Genomic DNA, 20,697 nt, shown 5'->3' with positions numbered 1-20,697 from the left:
GTAGGATCAGAGAAAGCATATAGGTCTACTATAAGGCAAAGCATTGGGGCTTTGTCTATGATTTGGCAAAAATATAAAATAGGTTTTTTTTAAATTGTGTGTTTAAATTGAATGCTTGTCTGAAAGAAAAGATACATTCACCAATGACCTATTAGAGCAGGGGTGTCCAACTCAAGGCCTGAGGGCCGCATCTGGTCCGTGGTGTGTTTAGATCTGGCCTGCGGGGCCGCCCTGGAATCAGCAAAGGACAGGCCCACAGTGCCTCTACCAGAAAAAAATGGAGCTGGGAAGGGCCATGTGCGGCCTCTGCCAGTGAAAATGGGGCTTGTTTTCACTGGCAGAGGGCTGCAAGAGGTTGTCGTGGCCAAAAACAGAGCCCAGGGGGCCTGCGTACACCCCTGAGCTTCATTTTCGCTGGCAGAGGACTAGCAAAACAAACTAAAAACAAAACAAATGGAGAAATGTTTCCTCTTTTGCATTGAGCATGCAAGAAGGGACGGGAAAGGGAAAAAGGAAGGAGGAAAGACAAAGAAAAAAAGAAGGAAAGATGGAAAGAGAGCAAGGAAGGAAAAATAAGGGAAAGGGGGAAGGAAGAAGAAAGGAGAATGAATAGGGAGGGGAAAAAAAGAAAAGGAAGGAAGGAAGATTATGATGAGAGTGAGTGAAGTTCTGAGGAAAGTCCTGCCTTAGCACTCGACCACCACAGGTGCCCCCAACATGAGTGACACCCCAATATTATTGGTTATAATTCTTGTTTAATCTCCCTCAACTCTTCTGTAAAACACAGGAAGTGACAGTATCGCCAAGAGAGAAGAGATTGAATGGGCACGATGTGATCCAATGTCTCAGCAACCTCTTTATTCTAACTTGTAACTTTGGATGGCCGTACAGCAGAGCAAAAGAACAACCCGCATTTCCTCTGAAATGTATCTGGGTCCATCAATTCCCAGAGGCTGAACTTAATGAAACCAGCCTCCCTGCAATGAATAGTGATTCTAGAGAATTCCATGGAAATTAGGGCATGCTTCGTAAATTAGGGAGACAACAAAAATACTCTCACTTTTAGATCACACAGGTATTGCTCTGAGAGGAACACCAGATCCAGTGTTATGACTGTTGTCATCAGCTGGATTCTGCATGAACTGTGATCTGCCTTGTCTCTCACTAGTTTTCCTCCTTCAAGCATGTTGGAAGAAATGCATAAAAGAAACCATTCCTTAAGAAATTCACTTTCCTTGTTTGAAAAAAAACAACAATCTCACATCATACTGGTAGTCCTTGATGTACAACTACAACTGAATCCAAAATTTACATTGCTGAATAATACAGTTGTTAAGTAAGATTTGCCCTATTTTGCAACCTTTCTTGCCACAGTTTTTAAGTGAATCACAGGAAAGTAAATTGCCCTGCAATAAAGTCATGTACTAAGTTTAAGGTTGTTAAAAACAAAATAATAAATACAAGACAAGAAAAAGCAGTTAATTTTTAGATTTCTAAAACAGCAGGACAAATATATGCATTAGATGTATGAAGGAGAAGTAAAGTCCAGACCTGATTGCTTCTTGATATGCCGGAGGTGCAGATTCTAGAATGCCCAGCTAGAGCACATCATGAAGACATTAATTTGGAGAAGGCAGGACACACAACTTTGAAAAAATGTCTGCCAATCACAATATCAGTATAAACTGTAGCTCCAGCTCTGTACAAAAAACTATGTAATTACATTATATTTTGGTATCCATAGGAACCAAGTTCTTCATGCAATATAAATTCAGATAGTAAAGTGCCAACACTGTTTTTGTGTAACTGAATCTCATGATCCTTTTAGGGTTAACTTGGAATGAAGAAATGGAAGAAAGAGCTTAATGTTTGTCTGGTCTGAATTACTGCTCCCCAAAAGTGCCTTTCAAAGGGAGGAACAGTGGAAGCTGTGTCACTTTTCATGGATTCATCTTTTCATGTATCCACTGGTGCATTCTGTTTCTGAATACGATGATTCACTTTCCCCAGAGACACTACGATTTTCCCATGAACATAGATTTTGAACATCAAAGCTCTGATTATCTGGCATTTCAGTGAAATGGTTTGGTTCAAATGCATCCAAAATACAAGATTCATTCAAGTCTTCATGGTCAATTGTAGAAAAATCCAGGTTTTTATCTGATATTCCTAGCATCACAGAATTTAAGTTTACATTTAAGCAGTCTGTACGTTCTGATTCTGCTACATGGCCAGAGTTCACTTCAGAAGGATATAATGGGGTAATTGGGCTGCTTTTGTCAATATCATCCTGATTCCTTTGTGCTAAAGTTCTGGTTACTTCATTTTTAGTAGCTGAGCAACCTGTGAACAACTTCTGAGTGTTCTCCACCTGAGAGAATGGTGTAATCTGATTAAAGAAGTCACATTCAGTATCCAAATTGCTCTCAACATCGCTTTCACTGTTCTCATCATCACTGTGTTGTTGCGCTTCACTTTCCTGGACCTGGACCTCACAAATTTCTTCAGGATTTGATTCAAAGACTGAATAAGCCAAGTCACGATTGATGTTCTAGGGGGGGAAATAAATAAATGTTGGCATGCACATTCACAGATGTCGTCAAAACAGTATTGATGTGTGATAAAAAAAATGCCTGAAACATCTATATACCATTTCACTAATAATATTTCTTTGCTTTTCTGTATCTTTAATGCTGGGGCTTTATTAAACTTTCCTTTCTGGAAATGTCAAATGTTTTATTCTTTTTTTAATTCTGCCCCAAGTTCCCTTGTAGGTAACTAGGTACAGATTTTTATTTCCCCTCTTCCCTAGTGGGGAAAAATATGCTTTAAACAAATGGACATAAAAGCTCTCAGCATTTACTTCCGTTAATAAAGTTATGAGGTTGCACGTGCTAGAGTTCAATGGGGTTTTATATTCCCAGTAGGAAGGCAGAAATGATTTTTATAGCCTTGTTTGATTATTGTTCATAAATGAAAGAAAGCATGTGACAGATGCAACTTTTCATTCAGGCGTACCTTGTGTTCTCTGGCACAGAGAGATGGATGACTATCAGAGGGCAGGACTTTCAATTCTGTTTCACTGCTAAAGTTACTGTCAAACTCCACCCTAATGTAATCTGCTTCAAATCCTGTTCAAAGGATCCCCTTGAACAGAAAACATTTCCTCATGTCTGATGTAGGTGTTTCACCATATCTGTTGCCAGAGGCAGCACATAATAATTAGTGGGAATTCATTTAGCCTCAGCAACATAATCTGTCTATTTTAAAACAAGCTTCTGTTGGATTACCGGAGGGCTGTTTACAATGAATTAATCTTGTTTCCAAAATTAACTCTAAAAGTTATATACTGTAAAAAAGCCTTCTTAAATCTTGTGCAGGTTCCTGATTGTAAGCTCAAATCCACTTGTATGTCAAGTCCTGCAAGTTTGGCAATACAGCCAAACTAAGAGTGCTGTTTCTTTTGGCACATTAACTGAATATGTAAATATATGAGACTAAAATGAAAAACAGTCTCACAGCCATTAGGCTAGAAATAGTCTTTAAACTAATGAAGAAGCTACAGTACATCACCCCAAGTCTATGCAGAACAGAAGGAATACAGGGAATATTCAATGGAGTTAAGGGACATGTAGCTTCTTCTGGGAATCCTTTTCACTACCTTTGGTTGAACTGCCCCAACACATACAAACATTAAGTTGAAAATATTTTGCCACACTACTTACCAAGACATTTGATGATGTGCTCCTTTTAAAGAAAATAAAACCAGCCTTATACAGGAAAGCTGAAATGATTACCACTACCACTAGTATTAATGGAGCCAAGATTGAAAGCATAATATAATCTGCAGATTAAAAATATATTTCATTAAGCAACAATGCATTTGCACATTATTTCAAAACTACTTGGTTTTGTCAGGAAGACAAAGAACTATAATATACTGTATTTTTGGAGTATAAGACTCACCTTCCCCACCCTAAAAGTGGGTGAAAATTTAGGTACGTCTTATAGACCGAATATGGGTGTTTTTGGCCTCCCAAATCCTCTGCGCATTGTGTTTTTACCCTCATCCCCCAGAAGCACTCTCCAGTGCTCTGCATGTCCCATTTTTGCCAAAAACAGGTGCACTTTTGGGTTCCCAAGCCCTCTATGTGTCCCATTTTTGCCCTCCGCAGCCTGCAGAAGCACTCTGTAGTGTTCCATGCATCCCATTTTTGGCAAAAACAGGATGTGCAGAGTACTGTAGTGCTTCTGGGGGCTGAGGCGGGTGAAAACGCGATGCACAGAGGCCAAAAACTATTTTGTTCTTGTTTTCCTCTTGTAAATTTAGTTGTGTCTCATAGCCTGGTGTGTCTTATAGTCCGAAAAATAGGGTAATCATGTAAAAGATACTGAAATGCTAAACAAATGTTTAGTCTTTTAGTCACAAAATAAACAGGTTCTGACCCATCCCATTTCCTTATTTCATAATTCAATGTACCTTCTCGATTATTGGACTCAAGCATAATACATTTTGGAATGGTGGGAGTGCACTGGCGATTATGACCTGTAGACACCTGAACAGCAATGCAATAATTTTTATTTGCATGCAAATCTTCCAGAATAGTGAAGAAATTATCCTGTTTGGTTGAATTAGCAACACGCTGTAAAAGACAAAAAAAGAAGGTGAATTGTTTTAAAATGCACTGAAAGGATAAAGCTAAATGATGTGAATTGGTAAAATTCTACTTTAACCCAGAATCACGGCATGGCTACACTTACAGTGGTACATCAACCATAATTCAAAGCAGTAACTCAACTGCTTTGAAACTCATCAAACTGGTACTCAACTCACTTGATACAAAAGTTTTGTCCTGATATGCATCGTTTGTTTAGTACTCAATACACAAGCTAAAAATTCTTGGCAGCCTTGTGATTCACTACCTTATTCCTTATGGGGAAAATCTTTTTGGTACTCATCGTTTTTGGTACTTATTGTGCCTCCTGGAACTAATTAACAATGAGTACCGAAGTACCACTATACTTTTTATTTAAGAATGTCATTTTCTATATGGAGGTTAGAGGAATAATGAAATATTTTGTGAAATCGTTTAAATACAGTACCATTACTATATCACTATTTATAACTACAACAATCATAACAGCAATATCAACAATAGTTTTATTTTTGTAATTTGTGTTTCTGAATTGGATGACATTTCAATGTCTATATACTAAAATGCTTTTTGATATTGTGTTAGTTTAATTGTGTGGGTTTGTATGCTAGTATGGCCATTGATTTTCTATATTAGTCTTAACAACTGAACCCATCAAGTTCAGCTGCACTCTGAACCCATACAAACAAACTTGCCCATCTGGATTCCATCATTCCATTTAGAACCAATGAATATAAACACTGAACTGGAAAAAAACAATGTCACAATGGCTGAAAATGATGTGAGCTCAACACATCTGAAGCTGAGAGATATAATATTGTAAAAGCAAAAAACCTAGCACATTTCTTAGTTATAAAGTGAATTCTTTTTGATATTTTTAAGACCTTAATAATCAATTACTTACATTTTCCTTGAGATCAGCTGTTTCCACTATGATTAGATAATCAAGTTTTTGATAAATTTTAAGTAACAGAGGTGGAAGTTTCACTGTGACATTTACACAGTTTTGACAAACAGAAATATTAAACTGAGGTGGCCTGAAGCATCCTGATTAAAACATAAATAAAAGAAATTATCAATACTATTTGCTGGCAGTCCAGATTATTTTAATCTTAGAAAATGTAATAGACTCTAAAATATACCTAAGTATCTTGGAAATTATGTAGGATTTTTAATCAAACCTAATGTATTATTATAAATAATATTTTCAATAGAAAGATACATACTTTAATTTTTTATTATTGGTTTGCTTTAATCATCAATGTTAATTTTGATTCTGAAAGTCAGCTCTGAATACAGAATCTGATTCTTTGTGCTACTCTTAATTTCTAGGCTAGTTTTTAAAATTGTCTTTAAATGTATAGTATAACTGGATATAAAAGTCATCAAGGCCAACTCGCTTGCCAAATGAACAAAGGAAGGAAAAATGACCTGATTTGAGATAGTGAAAATTAATACGTTTCAAACAAAAGGAAGAAAGAAATTACTTACGGTTAGAAAATGGATTGAATGGTATAATATCTGAATAATTTGTTCCATTGCTAGTGTATTGCTGTACTACAATATATGCCGTTCTACGGCAAACATCTGCAAATTCATTTGTTAGATTACAGAATGGTCTTGCAATATTAGTACATCCCTGGACTGCATCGATTAGTACATTCCTGGGCTGCATTGATTTTATATCACTATATAAAAACAAGAAAGAATACAGTATTTTTCAGTAAGAAAACAGTGATTCCAAAGAAATATATGATAATTGCCCAAAAATGTTAGACCCAGATGAGATGTATATGAAGTTGTCTATGCAAGATTAGGTACCCAGGTAAAACTGTATATTTCAATGAATTCATAGTTGATGAAATATCTGCATGGTGTATAGTTATATATGGTTTTTTTCTGCAAATTTCAATGCACTTTTATTGCTTATGTACACAGATTCAGTGATAAAGCAGTAAATATGGCAGCTACAGAAGTCTGAAGACCCTTCCAATTTTGTAACACTTTCTTTGGCAGAAATAACAACTTTGTTGTTTCTTACAACTGAGAAAGTTTATGTTCTCACTTTTAGATTCTTTTCTTTTCCCATTCTTCCTGGCAGAATCTTCCTTGCTCAAATATATTCCTGATCTCCTTGTATGTACTGTATCTTTAAGAAGATCCACTTACATTCACTGGTAAGAATAACAGATGCTATTAAAAACAAAGAAATGAGCAAGAGGTGCAAATATTCTGCATTGCTCCTGGAAAGCACAGTTGCTTTAGAAAATTAGACTGGAAGTTTAACTGTTATTCATCTCTCTTTTCTTTCTTCCAGAGCTAGTAATTGGTTCCAGAAGTGGGTTGCTCCCGGTTCAGCCCGGATTGGGTGAACCGGTAGTAGCAGCGGTAGGAAGCTCCGCCCACCCGCCTGGAGGCTTCTGCTCATGTGCAGAAGCAGCAAGCGTGACTGTGCCAGAACTAGTAGGGAAAAAAATGGTAACCCACCACTGATTAGTTCCCTTCAGCTCAAAGGGCATCCATTTTTATCCCCCGTTTTCATTTTCCTTTCTATTCCAACTATTTTTTTCCTTAACCAGGTGTGACCAAAGTATAGGTCATGACTTCTGGAAGATTGGTATCAATTTAAAGAGCAATTGACTTTTTTAAGATGCTGAGGCATAACAGGTGTTCTGTCCAACTCATTTATATTTGGTCTGGATGAGCCTACAGGAGGTTTCTGCAGAGAAAATGGGGAGCAAAACCCAGAGAAAATTCCAAGAGATGATTCAACCCCTGTGCTTAACTATTTATCAAAATATCAATGAAATGCAACAGTTTAGTTTGTTTCTTTGACATTACGTACTATTTAGTTTTATTTGGTGGAGTATCACACATATTCATTTATCACTTAAGAGTCATAATATTGCAGAATTTGATAACATTTTTATCCTTTCTATGATATTTTTAAAAATGTGACATCTGGGAAGCATGTACATATACACATGTAAAAACAAGAAGACAGTCTGAAATACACCTCCAGATGAATCATGCAAGAATATTTCTGTGCTAGAAAAACTCTGACAGCAAGAATGGGAGAGGGCTTCAAAAGTTTTTCTTAATTAATTATAGGAACCATTGGAAAGGAGATATTACAAAATATTGACTAGAAAGTTGTCTAAACCTGCTATATTTATTGTTTTCTTATTTTAAAATTTTAAACACATGCACATAAATAATAAATATGCATTACAATTTACAAAAAGATGTCATGTTTATGTACTATACAGGAGGTATATCAATTTTTGTTCACTTAAAGTTCATTGGAACTTATAATGTGTGGTGGTGGTATTTGGGTGGTTAGAGTTAGCAAGTCAGTATTTTTTCAAACTTTTTGACAGTGTCAGAATTTTTCTTGATTTCAATAAAAACATTTAAGGTCATTTAAAACCTCAGATGTCTTTACTGGGTTTCTGCTAAAAAATTATTTATATCTTCTACCTTAGAACCTGCTTCATTGGTGGGCAAGCAGCAAACTGCCCTGGTCCCAAAACATGATGGTCTGAATCTTGGCTTTCCGGAGACCTGGGGGCGGGGGAGGAAGAGAACATCTGTGATAGAGATGCAAGTATCAAAAAGAAAGAACCACAAATCATTCCATTTTCTATTGTCTATAAAGACATCAGACTCTTCTGAGAATCTTTCCTAGAGTTCTATAACCTAAGATAGTTTTTCTCAAACTGGTACACTCCTTCTGGGAGTTGCGTGTACATGCAGGGGGCATCAGATATCGAAGCAAGGCAAGGCAAGACAAGGAGATATCCTAGGAAACAGATCCATTCCCAGAGGCTTCTTCCTCTGAATACTGAGTAAAGCACAACAATTTTTAAATCTGGGTACTTGAGAGACCGCCTGCTGCCAATTACCTCCCACAGACCCATTAGATCTCACAGGGTTGGCCTCCTCCGGGTGCCATCTACCAGCCAATGCCACCTGGCTATTACCCGGGGGAGGGCCTTCTCTGTGGCAGCTCCGGCCCTCTGGAATGAACTCCCCGCAGGGATTCGGACCCTCACCTCTCTCCAGGCCTTCCGAAAAGCCGTCAAAACCTGGCTTTGCCGGCAGGCCTGGGGGTGATGAGTTCCCTCCCCTCTCGACATGTATGGTTGTGCAACTGTTGTTTACTTTTATTATTTGTATTTTGTCTTTTATGTTTCCCCTTTTTTCCCCCCTTGAATTGTTCGCCGCCCTGAGTCCTCCCGGAGAAGGGCGGCATACAAATAATAAAATACATACATACATACAAATGAATTTACTGAATTCATTTAGAACTGGTTTTATTTTGGGGATCACTGTTACCCTAATCAATGATTGGGTTAATACACTGTCTTAATCTAAGCATAGTTTCTTTGGTTGGTACTTAGCATGACTGTGAACCCATCCATTATGGATGATATGATATTAAATCAATTGTAACTTGACATAAGCTATGGTTTAAAATTAAGGATGAACCATTTAAATTCAGGAACAGCCTATACGTATTCCACTACATGTCTAAAACCCCAAACATAACAATTCATACTAAAGCAGAAAAATAGGGAAGACTGATCTTCCCAAGTAGAACCGAACAATACGTAATGATTTTTTTGGCCTATATTTTTCTATCCACCATCTTTGATTTTATTTTTATTTTTATTATTATATTTGTATTCTGCCAACTCAGAATGATACACATGGGAGTCTCCTATTATTTTGTTCTTACACTGAAGTCTCTCAGGAAGTTTGTTAAAAGAGAGGATTGGCTCTAAATCAGCCATGAATTTCCATGGTCATCTGTGGACACAAACCTGGGTTTCCAAGCTTAGTTTAGGATCTGTATTATATATGCTCCTGATTTAATTCTAAGCCTCAAATTCACTCCAAAGCAAATATTGTAGAAATGTTAAGACACATTATAATCTTTAAACTGTCATTCATTGGCCTATTGTGTATTAATATAAAATACTTGTCTTTCAAAACACAGAAAGCAGGAAGACAAAAATTATACAGTGGATCATCTTGAAATAAACGAAAAGGGACAAATATAAATAGGAGCATCAACTTCTCAAGAGTATTTTACTTGCCTGGAGTTGTAAGAATTAACTTGTTCCTGGCTTTTTACTGCTGATTTCGACTTTGTTTCCATGGTATGTAAATTGCAATCAAAATCACTAAAGAAAACAAAGCAAAAAAATTTCCCTTCCATTTTCTGTCAAATGTACCATCCATTCAATAAATGCAGCCATTTTGCTCTAGGTTTATCTCCATCATATAGGAAAAAGTGCTAATTACTGCCATTGACAGTAATAATTGACTTGTTTATTTTATTTAATTTTATGTAGGTTTTTGCAAATATACTTCAATTGAATATAACAGTTCTTTTATTTATAGGCACCTAGTAAAATTGTGATGATAAAAATATTCACAAAACAGACATGCTTGTGTTCCGTGTTGGATGCAAGTATATACTATAGTCAAAGGTTTGCATCAATTATCCCATAATGCACTTTTTGTCACTTACTTTCCTTTGACCTCCTGAATACATCAAGGATTGAGACAGTGCTATATTGCCTCAAGAGTTTCAATTGGTTTTAGGTTCATATAGGATAGGATTAAATCTACACTCCAAGTATATGCAGTACCCAAGATCCTTTCTGACTCCATTTGCTGAAAAAATTTCAGAGTTTTCTATCATTTTCAGACTGGAAAATGATAATACTGAATTGTATTCCCAATAATGTGCTTTATAGAATTAAAGAAAGAACCCTCTTTAAATTCTACCTTAAATTCATGAAAATACAGAAAACTCTGGAGCCATTCAAATGTATGTCATAGTCTGGTTATTTTGCATTATCAACCCATGCTCTGTAGTCTTTGTGACTCCTAAAATATTAAGGGTGGCCTCTATTCACAAAATGATAATCACTCCCAACTTTACTAGGTATTTATAAGAAATAATATCCCATGCATTCAATCAAATTATGTCCAATCCACAAAGATGTACCAAATAAATCTACTGACCTTTAAACTTTTGCATTATTTTTATTTTTCTTGAAGCAATATCTAAGTACCTGTGTTAAAATAATACTTTGTCCATCATGATTACTTGTAAACAGTTACAAAATGTAAATATCAATATGTATAAAGAAAACAGATAGAAACCTTTTCATATTATACCAGTATATCACTGTGTAGCATACTGGAATTCTTGAACTATTTCCAGCTTTCCATGATAGAATGTACTCAAAATCCTCTGCTTTCATATTCAGTATAAGTGATGATTCAGATGTTTCTGGTGGGGGGAAAAAACCTTTCGCTGTAAATTCGTATGCATCAAGCACACTGTACTAGGATATGTCATCAGAGATGGTATTCAGCAGGTTCTGACCAGTAGAACCGGTAGCGGAAATTTTGAGTAGTTTGGAGAACTGATAAATAACACCTCTGACTGGCCCCACCCCCATCTATTATCTGCCTCCCGAGTTCCAGCTGATCAGGAGGGAATAGGGATTTTACAGTATCCTTCCCCTGCCACGCCCACCAAGCCACGCCTACCAAGCCACACCACGCCCGCAGAACCAGCAGTAAATGTTTTTGAATCCCACCACTGCATGCCATGTCTATTTTTCTCATAGCTTAAGCCTAGACTTTTATTCCTGCTGTTCTCCTTTACAATTTGATGTTTCTACCAGCATATCCAAAATGTGTCCCTTACTTTATGCATCAAGCAGATTGTTTGCCACCATTATATATATTTAAAGCAAGAAGCATGCAAAAACATGCAAAAAGGAAAGGTGGAAAAAGAAAGAGGAGGGCATAAGAGCTATCATCCAAATAGTACAGAAAAACATTTTGGAAAATAGGAGAAATCAGCACAGGACATAACTGGTTTCAAAGAGAATGAGATTTCCCTGGGTTTCTGTGATCAAGAACACCGACTGAGTCAATAATGGATATAAATAGTTGCAAAATGTTCCATTGGCCATAATGCAAATTATGGGTGCTTTCTCCTACCCATGCTCCTAGTCATGTTTAATGTACTTATATACCATTTCTTTTTTTTTGTGGATATAATTTAACTCAAGCATTAGATTGCAATCAATCAGCATGTTTATTTTCTAAGAATACCTATCGCCTGATATGGGGACCAAGGAACCCTTGGAGATAAGGATGATGCTGGAGGCTGGTAATTAACTTTGTAGCCTCCACTTTTTGTTGGTGACGGACGGTGATGAATTTGATGTACTTTTAATGAATGGAACAGAAATCCCAGACAAGGCCAAGCTGAAGGGTTCAATTAAGCATCAGCTTTGTGTGTTCCCTCCTCCCCATCGGCATTTTTCTTTAAAACTAGATTGTTATATGCAATCATGACATTATAGTTGTATTAGATTTGGTTAATTTAAGTAACACAGCTTTATAATCTATTATAAAGTGGGCTCATTTTAACATCAGCAGTCTTTAAAAAATCACCTAAAAATAAACACTTCCAAAATTCTCATCCCAGCTACGCAAGAAAGGAATAAAATAAAGTAGGGAATGTGTGTGAAACAGATGCTTGCTTGATCTTTAGATATCTCACACTTAATCATGCTTTGGCATAACATTAGATAGATCGATGGACTGGATTTATGTCACTTACAGGGATGTTGCTATCAATAAGAGCTCATCTCTAGCAAGGTCTCTATAGTATATGAAAAATACTTACCAAGAAAGTTGCTAAAACTCAAAGTTATTGCACTGATGTATGCTGTAAATTAAACAAAACAAATATTAGGAAAAATGCTACAATCATTTGATCATATATAAGTAAATGGTTGGAAAGTTAATATAAAATAGAATTTAGCATCAGAGATTCATGACTTTCTTCCAGACTAGAGTGGGTGGGTATTTTGCTACTGAGTAGCTTCATGTCAGAAAACAATTTATAAGCAGCTTTGGGCATTCAATTTTCTTCAAGTATGGTTACAGGTGTATTATCCCTATTTCTTTCCAAGGTTTTCCATGATAAAATGTACTCAAAATCCTTTGGTTTCATTTACTGTTTGTCCTCTCAACCCAAGCTTGGTGGTCATTGCAGAGGAAGGTTACTGCAAAATCCCCATTCCCTCCCGATCAGCTGGGACTCGGGAGGCAGAGAATAGATGTCAGTCAGAGGTTGTATTTACCGGTTCTCCGAACTATTCAAAATTTCCACTACCTGTTCACTAGAACTGGTCAGACCTGCTGAATACCATCTGTATCTTTACCCTCAGCAACTGTTTGAATAGCAGGTACCTGCAGTGGCCAAGAGGACCAAATCCTATGTGCCGGTTGTTTCCATTCCTGAACTGGAAGGCCCTGTTTGTAATCACCTCTTGTTTGTGGTATTGCAAGGTGTTCTACATAGGGTTTCCCTTGTAGACCATTAGGAAACTTCAAGTGGTTCACAATTCAGTGATGTGAATAATTATAGCTGAACCACAGAGAGCCATGTAACACCATTATTTTATGAGTTGCACCGGCTAAATTAGGTTTCTGGGTGTAATTCAAGGTGAAAGTTATCATCTATGAAGCCTTTCATGGAAAAAAGGTTCTTTGTTGAACTACCTGGCTCTGATTATTTCAGCAGACCAAACAGGGTGGGCATGTTCATCCTGTCTCCTCTATGAAACAATGTCATTTCATGGGATTTGGGCACCTTGCATTCTGTTACAGTGCCTGTCCTATGGAACAACATATCCCCTGAGATTCAGACAGCCATGAGCCAAACAGCCTTCTATAAAGCCTGGCTCTTCCCCCAGACATTGAATCAGGGAATTAGAGGAGACCATTTTGTAATGGTTAATATTATGGTTGTGGCTGGCCTCAAATGTACTATATTTTTATTGTCATTTTTGTTTGTCTAGTTAAGTTATTTTTTGTTTCTTTTTAACCTGATGTTAGCCACATAGTGTCATAATTTTTCTGTTAGGCACTCATATAAATTGATTAATTGAACAAACAATCTTCTTGTACTTCAACCAACATAAATACCAGTTTGTAGAAGGCTGCTTTGTTCAATCTGACAATAACCACTTTCCTCTAATGCAATACTGCCATTTATTACTTTCTTAAAAAATGATCTTAACATATTTTCAAATATTAATATTATATTGCTCACTTCATGCTGGAAACAGTCGGACTGTTAGTAAGGTTTGTTTCTGTTGATGGAAACGCATCTATTCTAAAATGGCCAAATCTGATGTAACTAAGTCCAAAGGCAGATATAAAATAAATAGAAGTACTTTTTTAATGGTGAAATTTTAATGAACCTTTAAAACATATTCACTCCACAAAAATCCATTTTCAGAGTACAATTTAAGAACCTCCATTTGAGAAGATCTATGACCTGATAGAAGCCCTGCAGCCACTGGTGCCATATCAGTTACATTGATTGGCAGCCTGTAAAATTAAATGGCAGGATTGCCCAGCTATATTTTATTAGTAATGTCAGGTGGAATAAGGATAGGTAAAGGATTTTATACTTGTAAGTGGTATTTTTAGGGCAATGGCAAATGTATGGTGGTGTATATAGATTTTATAGTATTTATGCAATTTTCAACTTTTCTCTAATGTTTAACTGAAGCTGGACCACACTCTACTTGAGTACATTTTTGGTTTTTGTTTGATAGTTAATCTTTGACTTACTTAGTGACCGTTCAAAGCTACGATGGACCTACCTAGGGAATACTCACAACCACAATTGGAAATTCTTAGTTATACACCCCTGGTAAGGTAAGTAAATGTTGGACACACCCAATCTGGGCTGCATTTATGTCCATCTGCAACATCCCAGAGTCACATGACTGCATTTTATGATAGTTTTGCCAAAACCCAGCATTTGTTGGTTTTTTTTGCAAAACAATAGTCATGGTGAATCTTTGATTTGCTTAATGACTCCAACAGAAATATCTTAAAATTGGATTGGACACATGGCCAACCCATTTTATGACCATCCGGACTTATGAACATGATAGGCAGGCTCCATTATGGTTGTAAGCTGAGGAGTACTTGTATAACAATCAGGCATTTGGCTTTCTCTCACCACAAAAAAAACCCTAAAGTTTGCTTTTCCTTTTTTATAATTAATTGTAGACTATTTCTTTTATGTTGGAAGACTTATGGGATTACAAAGTAATATTATTCATTTGTAAAAGCTATCTTTTGACCAAATATCCACAAACAGGAAGAGATAAAAAATAGAATGATGTTAAGATCAAAGAGGGGCAGATGCAAAAGCTATAGGATAGAAAGACACATATTGTAAAAAGCCATCAGTGGTTTTACTTCAGTATCTATGAATCCAGCCACTGTGGTTTGTGGGCAATTAATTTTGGGGCTTTGGCATTAGAACCTAGCTACATAGCCATAGCTTTTTCAATAAACCATGATAAACATAGGTTCTGGCTTAGTACAATGTATTAGTTCAACTGGAAAGTTTTGCAAAAGAAAAACAAGCCTTCATAGAATAATTAAAAATTATCACTTAAGCCTCTTTTGTACAATCACTAGATATTTAATATACAGAACATAGTGTATCCTGAAAGTATGTATTCCCGGCTTCATCATCCAAGATGTGAAGCTAAAAAATTGGCCAGCTAAAGAAAACAGAGATCTATATTAGGCAGCAACAACATAAGAATAGGCTGGAGTTGAATGATAATGGCAAATACATCATTTCATTCTTTGCAAGAGAAACGAACGAAACTTCATTACATTCCCTCATCTGCATTCTGGAGAGGTGCTTATGTGACCAGGCCAGCCTTAAGTGTTGTAGATTAAATCTGCTGCCCAGGTGATTTTATATTTGGAGAGAAGTCTATATATTAGAAGACACTATTACAAATATGAGTTTCAAGAGAACAGCTTAGAATTATAAATAGTAATAACACATATTTCTATTCTGAATACAAAATATGTTTCTTTTTAAAAACCCTAATATTACACATGTTTTAGGAAAGAAGTTCAAATAAGACAAATGCTAAATGAAAGAACAACAAATTATTATTTTTCAAAATTAATTAAAAACCTTAAAAATAAATTGTGCATGAGTTTACTCTCCAAATTAGGTAGGACTGCTATTGCTGTTGTTTCAATGTATCACCTTGAAGACCATTTATCAATAATATGTTTCGAATAAACAATTTGTTTTAGACACATGGAAGGAAGTGATCATACAATTTCCGGGACAAATTTCCTCCCACAATGTTAACACATGACAAAGAAGGAACTGGCAGCCAAAAAAAACCCCCACCCTACATTATCTCTAATTAAATTTAACTTACCAAGTTTGCAGAAATTCAGTGGTTTCATGGAAAATGCCATTGTAGTTTAAAAACACATCCTAGAATGTAAGTGTTGATGTTAGTTGTGCATCTGCAATGGACCAAATGAAACAGTGTTCAAATAATAACAAACATGGCCCTTTAATGTATTGTAATGTTAAAGCTTTGCTATATCCTCCTATTCAAATAAGGCTTTTTGATGTAAGATATTTTTAAGTGGGAGAGGAAAATGATTTTCTGTTATCTCTCTTCTCTCTGCAGGCCTCTGCTATTCAAGTCTGCTCCAAAGAGCTGGAGAACCTCTAGAACACTGTGAGATTTCATACTAATAGAAACAATGTATGTGCATGTACACACACAGAGACAAACAGCTTCTGTTCACTGAAGCCTTTGCCAAAGGATACAATGCAATATAACTCAATGTAACACTCCAAGGTTGAAGTCTGATTGTATTTAAGAGCTCCTTCTTAAATTTGTGAAATCAACATTTTTTCTAGCTGCCTAAAGTGCAATTTATAGCACAAGAGTTTAATTGAAACTTCAAAAATATGATATTTCTTCGTTCCAGTTAAAACAATTACATTTCTAAGTACTTTTAAAGCTCACCACCCAGTGTTACTTAGTATTCAAGCAGAGGTACAGCAATTCAACTGCAATCCGTTTGTTCAACCATAGCTTCCAGAATGCACCAGAGCACTTAAAAGACAGAGGAAGCCAAATCAACTTCCTTTCCCCACCCCTGAAATTCTTACTCAGACAATTGCTGATGGCTGTACATATTTTATGTACAAAAATACAGATACTGATTTCTCTCATTTAGAGTAATTTATATGCAAAATTACATAGAAGGAAGATAAAGAAGACAAGCTTGGCTTTGACTGAAATAAATAGTAGTCACAATAAAGAGTTACTCTGATTTCAATGTCGCAAAAGTGTACAACTTCATTATTTATTTATTTTTCACATTTCTAAACTGCCCATCTCCCTCAAAGAGGGACTTTTAAAATCAAACCAGGAACCCACTCAGATTAAGTCTTGAAAGGTAAATGTTCAGTTTTTCTAACTTTAGAAGCAGTTACAAACCTGTGTTGTCAATGTTAGTTTGTCAGTTTATTTTTCAATTCTTATAAGACATTCTGATTTGAACTTATTCTGACTGACATACAATTCCTGTCTTCATAGCTCAGATGAAGAAAAAATGAATGACAAAAACATGAATAACAGTAATTTAAAAATGCAAAGATGTTTAAAAACTGGGAATGCAACAGTCAACAGCTATGAGCAAGGACTTCCAATAGTAATGAAGTGTAGGCTTTCATGCTCAACCACCCAAGAATGCTCTGTCTTGTTACGTTACAAGTTATACCACTTGTCATTTGCTGAAATGTTTACTAGAAATGTACAAAATGTTTAGAGATGAGAAAACTTCTGGTAAGATCAGAATGATCTATCTTCGTGATCGCGAACCTATGGCATGCATGCCACCGAGACCCAACAAAAGCACGCACGACAAAAGCGTGCTGACAAAACCGCGTCGCTAAAACCGCGATGTCATCACCACAGCGACAACAGCGCGGCGACAGAAAGCCAATGTAAGTTAAAGTAAGGGTTAGGTTTAGGGTTAGGTTTAGGATTAGGTTTAGGGTAAGGGCTAGCGTTACGTTTAGGGTTAGGTTTAGTTTTACAGCACGCTTCTGTCGCCGTGCTGTTGTCGGCGCGATTCAGCGCTCATTCATCAGAGCGCTTTAGAACTCGCGGTTTTGTCACTGCGGTTTAGTCAGGCGCGGTTTTGTCGTTCGCCCTTTTGTCGGTGAAGCGCATGCCACAGGTGGCACACAGAGCCATTTGTTAGGGCATAGGAGGCGTTGCCCTTTCAGCTCCAGTGTGCATGCGTGTGCTGGCCAGCTGACTTCAGTCTTTATTTTCAGCCGTTTTTCGCCCTCCGGAGGCTCCTGAATGGACTTCTGGTTTGCCCATAGGGCCATTTTTCGCATGCCTCTGTAGAGCCTCTAGGGGGGGGGGGAGGCCATTTTCACCCTTCCCAGGCTCCTAGAAAGCCTCTGGAGCCTGGGGAGAGCGAAAAATGGGTCCATCATGTGTCAAAAGTGGGGGAAGAGCCGGGGTGGTTCGCATGCATGCTGGGGGATCACGTGCATAGAATTATGGGTGGGGGCATGCTATGGATGACCTCACCGCGCTCCCCCCACTTTTGGCACGTGATGGGAAAAGGGTTAGCCATCATTGGTCTCTCCGCAGGTTAGAATACTTTGGTGATACTGGAACAGCTCCACTGAGATTAAAATGGGATATTTGGGATGAGATATTTTCAGCCCTGAAACAGCTAATATTTTTGTTTTGCTGCTTCTTAGAAGATATAGTCATAAACATTGACAATGACAGCAGATGGACATAACATTAATTCCAGAAAGTGACAACAGGACACATGATATATATGCTTTATCCCCTACACATGTAAAGACACATAAACTTTAACTTTAAATAGATCTCCAAAAAAGGCTGCCTTAGAAAGCATTTTAGGTGAAGTTTCAGACTCAAGCACACAAACTTTTAAAAACAACTATTTGATTCTCAGAAAAATGAGAAGTGACTGGTACTGAAACCAGATGGCAAAACCACACTCGAGTGTAAACTATTTCAAATCTGCATTGCCTTCCTCTTTTTTAAAAGGCCATGCCATCTGTGCATTGTGTTAATCTAGAAAGAAATAGTACTTTCTGAATGAACAAGCAAGTATTATTGCTGTCCTCACATTTATTTTAAAAAGCTGGTGTTGATATTTTAACCATACTTTCTGTTAAGAACCTCCATAACAGGAATTAAAGCTCTGATAATTAGTGTCCAGCAAAAATGTAAGACTATTTGCTAGAGTTGCAGAATCTGAATTCCTCTTACAAATAAACAATAGGTTTTCTTCTAATTCTGTAAGCAAAATCTGCCTTCTTCAATGGACCTTTCTGGGGCAAAAGGCAAACCTTTCAGCAACCATTCCCCCATCCCTGCATTGGTTGTCATAAAGTCCCGTACAGATAGTTTGCAACCACAATTGAGCCCAAAATATCTGTTGTCAAGTGAGACATTTGTTAAGTGAGTTTTTGCCCCATTTTATGACCTTTCTTGCCTCGGTTGTTAAGTGAATTTAGCTTCCCTATTGACTTTGTTTATCATTAGATTGCAAAAAGGTGGACACATGACCTTGGGACACAACAATGCAGTGGTGGGTTGCAAATCCCGTTCCAAACGGTACGGTTGGAATGGGGCTGGCGGCTTCCTCATGGACGCACACAGCACACGCATGCGTATTAGCGCCTCCACGACGCTCCAGCTGTTCCGTGAAACACTGCGCAGGCGCTGTACATGCCATGCGCCTGTGCAGAAGCCTTTAAACACCGGTAAGGCGCTCTGGGGTGCAGGTGGGCCTTCCGGAGCACCACACTGGAACCCTATCCGATGCTCCGGGCTGGCTCCGGTATGCCTGTACCGGGGCGTACCGCCTGCAACCCACCACTGCAACAAAGGTCATAAGTATGAGTCAGTTGCCAAACATCTGAAGTTTGATGGCACGAGCATGGGGGTGCTTCAGTGATTGGAACTATGAAAAATGGGTTAAGTCCCTGTTTTCAGTGCCTTGTAACTTTAAAAGGTCACTAAATGAACTGTTGTAGGTCGAGGTCCACCTGCGATAGTCATCATAAAGCAGCTCTGTTTGAAGGCGCAGAGCTATTGTGGTGCGTCCTTGCCCGAGGTGTGCGCGTGCGCGTGCAGCTTTTAAGGGGCGAGATCCGGCGAATTACATCAACGCTTAAGGCTAAGACGGGTTTGATTTTTCCTGTCTCTTGCCGTCTTGTGGCCGTCCTCTGCAGCCGACGCTGAGAGTGCGGCAGCCTTCCGGCCTCCACCCGCTTCCTCTGCAGCGCCGCCTCCCTTTCAACAGGCTGCTGGGGCAAATCCTTCGGTCGCTGCCGCTCTGCGGCCGAGGGAAGCGCGGGGCCGTTTTGAGGGCCGAAGATGCGCGCGGGGACTAGCGCAACCACGGGGTGGTCTCCCCCAGTCCCTCGGGCCGCCGCTACGCGCCACAGGAAAGGAAGCGAGCCAAACGCGGCGGCGCACTTTCGCCCGTTTCTTCCCGCTTCCGCACCAAGCCCGGCCTCGTTTTCTTCTGTGCCAGTCTTGGAAAGCGGCACAGAGGAAACGCCCGGCTCCGGTCTCTACGAGGGGCGGGCACAGCCGGCTTGTGCCAGGCCTGGTTCTCGCCGAAGAAGCACCCTTGCGTCTGGGTGCAAAGGCCGAAGACTTCGGCTGCCTCCGCCGCCAGGTCAGCGCTTTGCGCCCGAAACTCCTGCCTTCGCTCCCTCCCCGCTCCCTGGAGAACGTACAGTAATTGACCCCGTGCCGGGCTCACCTGCCGAAGGAGCGGTTCTTTTCTCCGCCTCAGATTCCGTCGGAGCAAAAGCAACGAAGCCGCTCGGTGAAGCCAACTCGATGGGCCCGCGATTCCGAAAATGAAAGCAAACTCGAGTGGGAAGGGCGGGGATGCCGCTGGCCGCCGCATCTCAGCTGCGGGGGCCTGGCTTCGGGGCGGCGAAGAAGCGCTGCTTTGGCTTAGGAAAGAAGGAAGGGTGGTGTGAGTTAACCGCAGCCCTCCCTCCCTCTCTCTCAGTGTTTGCCATGCCTGCTTTCTTCCTTCACGATCAAAGAGT

At 38.5% G+C, this 20,697-nt stretch overlaps 1 protein-coding gene across 2 annotated transcripts; it reads right to left on the bottom strand.

Moving 5' to 3' along the window:
- Positions 1 to 838: 838 nt before the first annotated feature.
- Positions 839 to 20,517, bottom strand: IFNAR2 (interferon alpha and beta receptor subunit 2). 2 transcript variants are annotated; one of them, XM_014068371.2, is made up of 11 exons: positions 20,400 to 20,517; positions 15,980 to 16,038; positions 12,382 to 12,423; positions 10,836 to 10,965; positions 9,758 to 9,844; positions 8,136 to 8,219; positions 6,147 to 6,343; positions 5,560 to 5,702; positions 4,481 to 4,643; positions 3,726 to 3,844; positions 839 to 2,551 (listed from the first exon to the last, which is right to left on the bottom strand). In XM_014068371.2, the coding sequence occupies exons 2-11, from the start codon at positions 16,017 to 16,019 to the stop codon at positions 1,949 to 1,951; spliced, it is 1,608 nt and encodes a 535-aa protein (XP_013923846.2). In that variant the 5' UTR covers positions 16,020 to 16,038; positions 20,400 to 20,517; the 3' UTR covers positions 839 to 1,948. The 2 variants fall into 2 exon arrangements, with proteins under 2 accessions (XP_013923846.2, XP_013923855.2); XM_014068380.2 differs by having other exon boundaries at positions 15,980 to 16,070; positions 20,400 to 20,511.
- Positions 20,518 to 20,697: the final 180 nt, after the last annotated feature.

The sequence above is a fragment of the Thamnophis sirtalis genome, unplaced genomic scaffold (genome assembly GCF_051295495.1).
Source record: "Thamnophis sirtalis isolate CommonGarterSnake01/CBP01778 unplaced genomic scaffold, rThaSir2_p1.2 scaffold_8, whole genome shotgun sequence".
NCBI lineage: Eukaryota > Metazoa > Chordata > Lepidosauria > Squamata > Natricidae > Thamnophis > Thamnophis sirtalis.
The sequence above is the reverse complement of the archived record's forward strand: the minus strand, read 5'-3'. Positions and strand labels throughout refer to the sequence as shown.

Excerpts from the sequence above, each read along its gene's own strand:
- IFNAR2 (XM_014068371.2), bottom strand. The coding sequence starts at position 16,019 with ATGGCATTTTCCATGAAACCACTGAATTTCTGCAAACTTG. Across the intron at positions 10,966-12,381 it reads GAGTTTTAGCAACTTTCTTG|AAACATCTGAATCATCACTT; the intron begins GTAAGTATTTTT and ends TCCCCCCACCAG. Across the intron at positions 5,703-6,146 it reads ATTCAATCCATTTTCTAACC|GATGCTTCAGGCCACCTCAG; the intron begins GTAAGTAATTTC and ends TGTTTTAATCAG.